The sequence below is a fragment of the Physeter macrocephalus genome, chromosome 6, assembly GCF_002837175.3.
Source record: "Physeter macrocephalus isolate SW-GA chromosome 6, ASM283717v5, whole genome shotgun sequence".
Taxonomy (NCBI): domain Eukaryota; kingdom Metazoa; phylum Chordata; class Mammalia; order Artiodactyla; family Physeteridae; genus Physeter; species Physeter macrocephalus.
Window position 1 is genome coordinate 63415484 of NC_041219.1, and position 9347 is coordinate 63424830.

Below are 9347 nucleotides of genomic sequence, written 5' to 3' on the forward strand. Positions count from 1 at the left end.
AGTTGTGACAAAGTGAGAGAGTGGCATGGACATATATACACTACCAAACGTAAAATAGATAGCTAGTGGGAAGTAGCCGCATAGCATAGGGAGATCAGCTAGGTGGTTTGTGACCAGCTAGAGGGGTGGGATATAGAGGGTGGGAGGGAGGGAGACCCAAGAGGGAAGAGATATGGGAACATATGTATATGTATAACTGATTCACTTTGTTATAAAGCAGAAACTAGCATGCCATTGTAAAGCAATTATACGCCAATAAAGATGTTAAAAAAAAAAAAGAGGCCTAGTTGCTGGGAGAGGATTTGGAATGGAAGAATATAAATAATAGCTAACCTACCTTAAAAAAAAAAAAAGAAAACAATACACTTTTATTATCTTCGGTTTTGGAGGTCAGAAATCCAAAATGAGTTTCACTGAACTAAAATCAAGATGTTGGTAGACTTCCCAGAAGCTCTAGTGAAGAAAGACATTTTCTTGCCTTTTCCAGCTTCTAGAGACCATAGCCATTCCTTGGCCCCTTCATCCATCTTCAGAGCCAGCACCATAGATAGCATCTTCTCTCCTCTTGGACCTCCTGTATCCCCCTCATAAGCATTGTTGAGATCACACTGGGCTCACCCAGATAATCCAGGGTAATCTCCTCATCTCAGGATTCTTAATCACATCTGTAAAGTCCCTTTTGCCACATAAAGTAACATATTCACAGGTTCCAGGGATTAGAATGTTGAAATACCCATGTTTTCTCTAAATCATTATATGTTAACCAAAAACTAAATCAGATAATAAAAATATTTTTAAGAAATAGAAAAAAAATCGGTTTTCTTCAGGGTTAAGTACTGTAGAAAGTCACTATAATATGGTAGAAATGGTAGCTTTGGAGTCAGTCGGCCATGCTGGGGATGAATCAGATGTCTGTGACTCTTTAGTTGTGAGAATCTAGACACTGGAATCAATCTCATGGAACTTTAGTTTCCTTATTGATAACGCAGGGATAATAATAATAATTTCATCAGAGCCTTGTGAGAATTCAATGGTAGAACCTCGGGAAACACCTGGCAGAGTGCCTATCGTAAATTAGGCACAAAACCAAACAGATGAAATTCTAGACCTTAGGTGAAAGTAGGTACCAGAAGATTGCAACTGGCTCACGTTTCCCAGTGTTAAAAAGAAGAGTCTTAACTGCAGGCGTAAAAGGGTCTCCTCATGGGCCTACATAGAGTCCACAGAGACCAACTGGCAGGAATCAATAAAGACCACGGCCATCACGTAAGGACATCCATTAGCTCCCAGACCACCCCTGCAGGACTCAGGAATTGACCATTGTTTCTAAACACTGGGATCATCTTCTGAAGGGAACGATCTCATTGTGTGATGTTTTCTGAACGTGTTAAAAGCAGAAACTAACACACCATTGTAAAGCAATTATACTCCATAAAGTTGTTTAAAAAAAAAAGTTTTTTCAGGGCAAAAATTTGAAATACACAATTTTAAAAATCCTAAAAAAAAAAAAAAAAAGAATAGTCTTGGTTGATGTCCTTTAAAAAAAAAAAAGTTATTCCAAACTCCTGAACAATAATCCTAGTAAAATTTGGACTGAATTTTTGAAAGTGTAAACTGAGAAAAAAAATGTTTATCTAAAAGCTGTCACCGCAGAAGCTGAACCTGTCCCAGACCTGCCAGTGGAGTAGGGCAGAAACCAGGGTGCTTGTTTTTGGTATGGAACATAAATAATCTTGTCCCCAGAGGTTCCAAGATTTCATTCGGAGTAGGTCTGTCACTAGTGGGAAACAGCAAACAGATTCTAAAGGAGAGCAGCAGCTCTGGGAAGTCACCAACAGGGCTTTGTAAGGAATAAATTGTAAACAAAGGTAGTGCATCCATTAGAGGTTGTAAAGCCTGCAGAGACATCGGAAGCAACAGCACTTGTTTTTCTTCCCCACATGTGTATCTTGGTGGTACTAGGACTTTTTTTTTTTTTTTTTTTTTTTGCGGTACGCGGGCCTCTCACTGTTGCGGCCTCTCCCGTCGCAGAGCACAGGCTCCAGGCGCGCAGGCTCAGCAGCCATGGCTCACGGGCCCAGCCGCTCCGCGGCATGTGGGATCTTCCCGGACCGGGGCACGAACCCGCGTCCCCTGCATCGGCAGGCGGACTCTCAACCACTGCGCCACCGGGGAAGCCCGGTACTAGGACTTTAAATCAGGCTTTCATAAGATCTATAAACAACAAACTGGGAAAGAAGTACTTGTGGATCTGTAGCTAATTAGAATTTTTGTACTGATAGGTTGCTACAAATAGTTCAACAGTACAATGAAATGCATTAGTGTAACCTTCCATATCTTTTTTTAAAAAATTTTTTTACTGAAGTATAGTTGATTTACAATGTTGTGTTAGTTTCAGGTGTATAGCAAATTGTTTCAGTTTTATATATGTATATTCTCATATTCTTTTCCATTATGGTTTATTATAGGATATTGTATATAGTTCCCTGTGTTATACAGTAAACCCTTGTTGGTTATCTATTTTATATACAGTCTGTATCTTTCTCACCAAAGCTCTTCACAGAAGAGTTTGATTTTATCCTATTTTACAGTGCAAAGCTGCAACTGCTGTCCAGGTCGGGGAAGAATTGCTGAAGGGACTCAGGCACCTTCAGACATATTTTTGGGAGTGAGTAAGTTCCTGAAACACTTTCTGAGTGTCTTCTAGGTACCAGAGACATACTGTAGACCTTGGAATACAAAGATGAGTAAGTCATGGTTCCTGCCCTTGAATAGCTCATGGTCTAGTGGGGTAAAAGGTGAGACAGACACAGAAATACATGACATGCCTTATAAAGTGGTAAATGAAAACAGAGACATGGACTTTTAGAGGACTAGTTAGGCCAATTTGGAGATTCCAGGGAGACTTTCTGAAGGATAAGCTGCTTGAACGGATTCACTGGGATATGAGGAGGAGTTAGCTGGGCGAGGCTGTGACAGGGGCCCTGCCGGGAGCTGGCATTCTGAGCAGAGAAATAGCCTGTGTGACGTGGTGGAACTACACTGTGTATAGTTGGGTATCGAGAGGGTAGAGCCCAGGGTGGGAACGTGCTAGAAAAGGGAATGGAGAAGTAGGTAGTGCCACGTCATAAAAACTACATGTTTAAATATCTTGATTTTGCTCTCTTAAGACATGGGGAATATTGAAGAGTTTTTAAGAAAGACGTGTCATGGTCAAATTTCCATTTTATATCCATCATTGTGATACCAACCCAGAAACTTTAAGAAGTAGTAAAGGGAGATCTATTAAGAAGGTATTGAAAATGTTTATGCCAAAGATGCTAAGAATCTGAGCAAGGAGTGAAATAGAAAGAGTGGAGGAGAACATAGGCTCAGTAGGGTAGGAGGTATGATTGGCAAAGATCAGATACTGAATGAACACAGCCATTCAGTAAGACAGGGTTTTAGAAGGAAGCACATGATTCAGCAGGTGCAAATGACAAATTTCAGTTTTGACAAAGTTAAGACTGCAGTGCTTATGAGGATATTCAAACAGTTATATCCAGCAGGCATTTGAATCACAGGAGAGGTCCAGGCTAGAGGTAAAATATTCCAAATCCTCAACAAACACATAATCGTCAAACATGAGAAAGAATTATATCACTGAAGGATCACACATTCATTCAGTAATTGATTCGTTCACAGGCATAGTACAGAGGAATTTAAGGCAGTGAAAATACTGGGATACAGTAATGAAAGATTTATGTCTTTATATATTTGTCCAAAACTATAGACCATGGGACACCAAGAGTGAACCATGAAGTAAACTGTGGAGTTTGGGTGATTATGATGTTTCAGTGTAGTTTCATCAATTGTGACAAATGTACCACTCTGGAGGGGGATGTTGATAATGGGGGAGATCATGTATGTATGGGGCAGGAGATAAGAGGAATCTCTATATCTTTCTCTTAATTTTGCTCTGAACCTAAAACTGCTCCAAGTAAATACTTTTTCAAAAAGTAAAAAAAAAATTATTCATTCACATATTCATCTATTCACCAAACATTTATGAGTACCTGCTACATGACAGGCACTTTTAAATGCTCGGTGGTTGAAGTAATGAACAAGACAGTCTTTGCCTCCATGGAGCATGGATTATATGACCTAGATTGGGAAGAGCATTGAGTCAGGCAGTAGTATGGGTGAAGGAAGAGAATATCCCAGGGAGACGAAAAGAAGAGGTGGACCAGGAGAAGGAGGCTCCTACGTCAAGGAAAGAGAGAATATTAAAGAGAAAAGAGAGGCCAACAATGTCAAATATGGCAGAAATGTTCAGTAAAATAAGACCTAAACAGTATTCATTGGATTTGGAAATATGGAAGCCACGCTGAACTGGATGAAAGCAGTTTTAATGGAGTGGTACATAAACTAGGTAGTTTAAGGGCTTAAAGAAAGTTGGAGACACTGAGTAGAAAATACATTTAAAAGACAGTTGAAAGAGGAATATGAAACAGATAGGATGGAGGTGAGAGCGGGAAGGACCTTCAGTACAGAAATCTTGAAACTTTAACTTTTGCTCAGTTTCTCATTTCCAGTGGACTCTGGTCATTTTCACCTTGGTGTTCCACCAACAGTGTAAACTCAACAACAAAATAAAGCATCAGATATCCCTATTTCTGTTATGCCCTCACTATTCCTAGGTACCCTGGCTTTAAACCTCGCCTCCTTTCCATAATTTTGATATCTAATCCTTGCAGGACCTGCCTTTTCTTCACTTTCTACTGCTACCTCTTTGCTACAGATCCTTAGTACATGATCTATTTTGTCAGCCTAATAAAAGTTCTCTCTACTCTTGTCTTTTTGCCTAACAATCCATCTGACTCATTGCCGCCAAAATAATTTTGCAGACACATTTCTGTTCATATTATTCCTCTGACCTAAAGGCTTGAGGGGCTGCCTAGTGCCAACCAACTAAAGTGCAAACCCATTAAGCTGGTATTCAAATTTCCTCACAATATGGTTCCAATCAAGCTTCTCTGTCTTTTATTCATTTGCCCAAAACATGTTCCCTGAGATCCAGTCAAGTTGGCCTGATCACTGTTTCCCAAGTTTATTTTTTTCCCCCCATGTTGGCCATGAATTCTCCTCTATTTTGTCCAAATTTTATCTGTTCTTTAATCCTAGTTCAGTTGTCTCCTTCATAATTTACTTTGGTCAGAATTCCTACCCTGCCTTTAGCATTTGAACCCTTGTAATATTTTATCCATGGTGATGCTGTTTGTATTATAGGTACGTGCATATTATGTTTACAATCTCTACTATATTTGTAAGATCTATGAGAGGGGAGAATATACTCAATGTGTTTTTATTATCATTATCTTGCATAGCGCACAGAGTAGTTGTTACCACGTTTGATGAATGTAAGTGAACTCTCAAAGGTATGAAAATATAAAATCTTAGAGCTCACCATGACCTTACTGATGATATGGTCAAACCCTTTTATTTTTTAGATGAAAGAACTGAAGCCAAAAAATGTTCAGTGACCTGCCCAAGTCACATGGCTGGTCGGTGACAAAGCAGTGCTTCAAATCTTATGTCCTGACCCTCAGTCCAGGCTTCTTCCCATTTCATGACAGCATCTGTTTAGCAAGCTTGAGTTGAGCCATCGTCCTTGTCATCATGGTGCCTGACTCAGGCAGCACCATTAGTGTTCAAGACCTAGACTCCTTCCTGGTCTCAGAAGTCTGTACATCCACGACCCAAGGAAAAACTGGGAGAAGGCCGGAGCTGCCCACCTGACTTACCAGACGAAAGAGGGAAATGCTGTTCCCAGTAACACTGTAGTGGGCCAGAACCTCGGAGGCGGCGCTGATTCCAAATGACACGTCCTGGAAATTTTTCACCACACTGTGGAATAGGGACACTGCTGGTACTTCTAAATCCTGAAAACGAGAAGAAAAAAACCCCACAGGTTGTTTTTGGAGGAGACAGAGAAACAGACTAGGGAGTAGAAATGTGTTCACTCATATCAGAAATCATAGCTTCCAGTGAGACTACATTGACCTCTAAAAATGCAGGCTGGATTTGCAGCGACATTGCTGAATTTTCCAGGCTGGGTGGGTTAATAGGTAACTCGAACATTGTGGCTAAGCCTGGGACTCCTGTCTGGCTTTACCATAGAACTTGCAGTTTATTAGTAGCTGAGAGGGGTCTCAAAATCATAGAGACCTGCAGAGTTGGGCTGCACTGTCATTGATATACCAGAGGGGGCAAATGTTTGGGGAATAATTTGTGGAAGAAAAAAGAAATGCAAAAATCAGAGATAGGTGCTGTCAAAAGGGCCAAAAAAGAAAATAATAAAAATAAGAGAAATTTAAGTGGAAGCTTAGAAGGTTCATTAACAAAGGCTTGTGTAGGAACAGTCCTCTTTCCACTGTGTGTAAGCCATGAAGATACTGTTCATGCATTGGTCCAGTTCTAGAACCCAGGCCTGCAGGACAGAGCAGGGAAGCCTATTCTGAGTGATGATTCCAGTCCTTCTGTAGCAAGCTGGCATTACTTCCCTGCTGTCCTGGGACCTTTGTCCTCAGCAGCTCCAGGCAATAAACTAGAGTGAACGTATTTGTCCCTGACATCTCTCTAGCTAGGGAAGGAGATGTGCTAAGCGAAAAGATTATGGTTAGCCTTGCATCTGGGGTCAAGCAGAGGGAGTTGACACCTTGCTCATCCAAAGAGGTGTGTGGAGTTCGGTCTCTCCCCTTGCAGGGCACAGGCTCAGCGGCCGTGGCTCACGGGCCCAGCCGCTCCGCGGCATGTGGGATCTTCCCGGACCGGGGGACGAACCCTCAACCGCTGCACCGGCAGGCGGACTCTCAACCACAGCGCCACCGGGGAAGCCCTTTCCTCCTTTTTTTATTCTGCTCCTTAGAATGGAATTGCCCGTGATTCAAACAACGACACCCGGTGGTCATTTAAGTTATTGCACCCAACTCCACTTCCTTGGCACTCCTGCCTGTCTGAGGGTGGCTGTTTTTGTCTGCAGTTCAGATCTCTCATCACTGAAAAATGTACTCCCCGGTCTTCCTACCCGACTTACATCTCATCAAGGCTATTTCCAGCTGTGTACACAGAATAGGCAGGGTGATGATGAGTTGGAATTAATGAATGGAAACAAGACAAGAAGGTCTGCCAGGAGAGAGCAGGGGCTCGATCAGCTGTGAGAATCTCCAGATGTTACCTCCAGACAAAGAGAAAAATGCTGGAATGATGCCTTCTCCTTTATGGCTGCTTTTCTTAGCCAGGAAGCCAATCTGGAAGATGGAGGCTAACACCTTCAATATACAAAATGCCATCCTTGCTCAACATTTCAGAGCAAACAAAGAGAAACATAGGGGACTACTTATTTGGTAAGAGGCTCTAGACTGGAGGCAACTATTGACAAATGCGTTGCCTGGATGATAGAAGTTGAGTTACTCTGGCCCCTGCCTCAGAAATTCAGATACTGCCCGAAGCTTCAAAGCATCCACAGATGGGGACACCCAGTCGGCAGTCTCAGAACTCTTGAAGCAAGTGTGAGGAAGACATAATTCAGAGACTGGGAATGGCTAGAAATTGAGAGATCTTGATGGACAAGCTAAAAGCAGACTCTGTACCCTTTGGCTGCTAAGGCAGTGTCATCTGACCAGCAGCTGACTAACGTGGCTCCCTTAAGGTAGAATATTTCTGGCTCTTTGGAGGAACAACAGCTGGGGGTATCTGGACAAACCTGGAAGAAGCCTATGACAGTCACCTCGGCAGCAGCGACAAATTCCATGGCAGCCTGGACATCTGTGAGCCGCACGGGTTCCCGGGCGCCGGGACCATCTAGACAGAGACAGAGGAGGGTGGGGGAAGAGTGAGAGAGAGACAGAAGGTTTGGGCGTACTCAGTAGAGAAGAAGCAGCTCTAAATCATAAAGGCATCTCTACTTTTTCTCTTCATACTAAGGCCGATGAGATTTAGGAGTGCAGTTATCATTCCAAGGCTTTATTTATTTACTTTTTACTAACATGGGGAGGGGGGGTCCCCACAAGATAGCCTATTTCTGAAGGAGAATGCCAGACTAGGCGAGGCAGATCTTTGTCCAGCATCTCCTGGGAAGTTTCCTAGGTTTGGAGGACAAATACCCAGAGCCCTATCGTGTTCCCTTCCCTTCTTTCAACAACACTTTCACCCCATGGTGCTCTTTTCTTTTACCTGAGGATTCCTGAACTTCTGCAGCAACTTCCGGGGATAGTTTGCATGTGAAGAGACATAACAGATACAGGCATCTGGACGGCATGGCCCCCATCTTCCTGCCCCTGCTCCAAGCCCCGGCCGTGGTGTCTGGGGCTGCCGATTCAGGGCAACCCACTCTTCAGTTGACTGTGGTGTCATTCAAGCTCTGGGAACTTTGCAGCTGGCTCTGGGATGGGGGACCTTCAACTTCTGAGATAAGAGATGGAGTTGAGTGACAGGGCCTCAGAACAAAACCAGCTAGAAGAAAGTCAGGTCAGTTCATTTAAATAAAATATTCTATGCCGGGTATTGACCTATGCACTAGAGATACAACGATAACTGTGACCTGATCACCTCTCCCAGCCTAGATTGTTTATGTGAAAAATGGGCAAATGAACAGATCGTTTAAATATAAAATGGAAAGTGATCATAAAATTGGGAAACTCACAGGGTGCTAGGAGAGGATGAACTAAGGACATTTTAAACACTGGTGGGGGTCCAGTGAAGGCTTTCCTCCTGCTGGGGATGCCTAAACAGAGTCCTGGGTAAATAAAATTTTACGAAGCAACGAAGATGGAAAGGGAGTTTCATGTAAAGAGCCAAAGCACAGAGATGTAAACGTGGTGTGAGAGAGAATTATTAGTAATTTAGTATTACCAGAAAAGGGAATGATAAATCCAGGCAGAGAGGCACGCTGGGACCAGATAGCAGGGGGCTTTATATTCTAAGAGTAGGAGCTTGTCTTATTTCGTAGGTGATGGGAAGCCACTGAAAGATCTTAAGCAGGGGAGAAACAGTGCCTGATGTGGCCCAGGTGCCTGTGGAAATTCGAGAGATTCTCAGAGGCAGAAGGATATATAAGTCTCAAGCTTAGTAGAAACTTCTATATGATAATACTATAAAATAGAATAAATTGAGATTTCCTACCATTCCTATCCTGAAAGCTCATTGCCCATCGCCCTGGAACAGGGGAGCGAAACTGTTCCCAATGATGTAACACCCCGTGTACTGGGCTCTGCCTCAGTTCCTCTGAGGAAACTCATGAATGGGAACCATCCGGTTACCATATTTGTTTGAAGGAAGAAAGCAAAGAAATGAGGGTCTCAATCTGA

General features: G+C 42.7%; 1 protein-coding gene across 3 annotated transcripts in view; it reads right to left on the bottom strand.

Moving 5' to 3' along the window:
- The window catches only part of ERP27 (endoplasmic reticulum protein 27), a 24279-nt gene extending 15024 nt beyond the window's left edge, over positions 1 to 9255 (bottom strand). For 2 of the 3 annotated variants that reach the window (XM_007107761.4, XM_007107762.4), the window contains exons 1-3: positions 8215 to 9255; positions 7745 to 7842; positions 5784 to 5921 (exon numbers count right to left, since the gene is read on the bottom strand). In XM_007107761.4, coding sequence (XP_007107823.1) covers positions 5784 to 5921; positions 7745 to 7842; positions 8215 to 8308 — 330 coding nt within the window. In that variant the 5' untranslated portion in view covers positions 8309 to 9255. The remainder of the gene's footprint in view (positions 1 to 5783; positions 5922 to 7744; positions 7843 to 8214) is intronic. The other variant, XM_024129105.3, reaches the window with a different exon arrangement.
- Between the last annotated feature and the right edge of the window lie 92 nt (positions 9256 to 9347).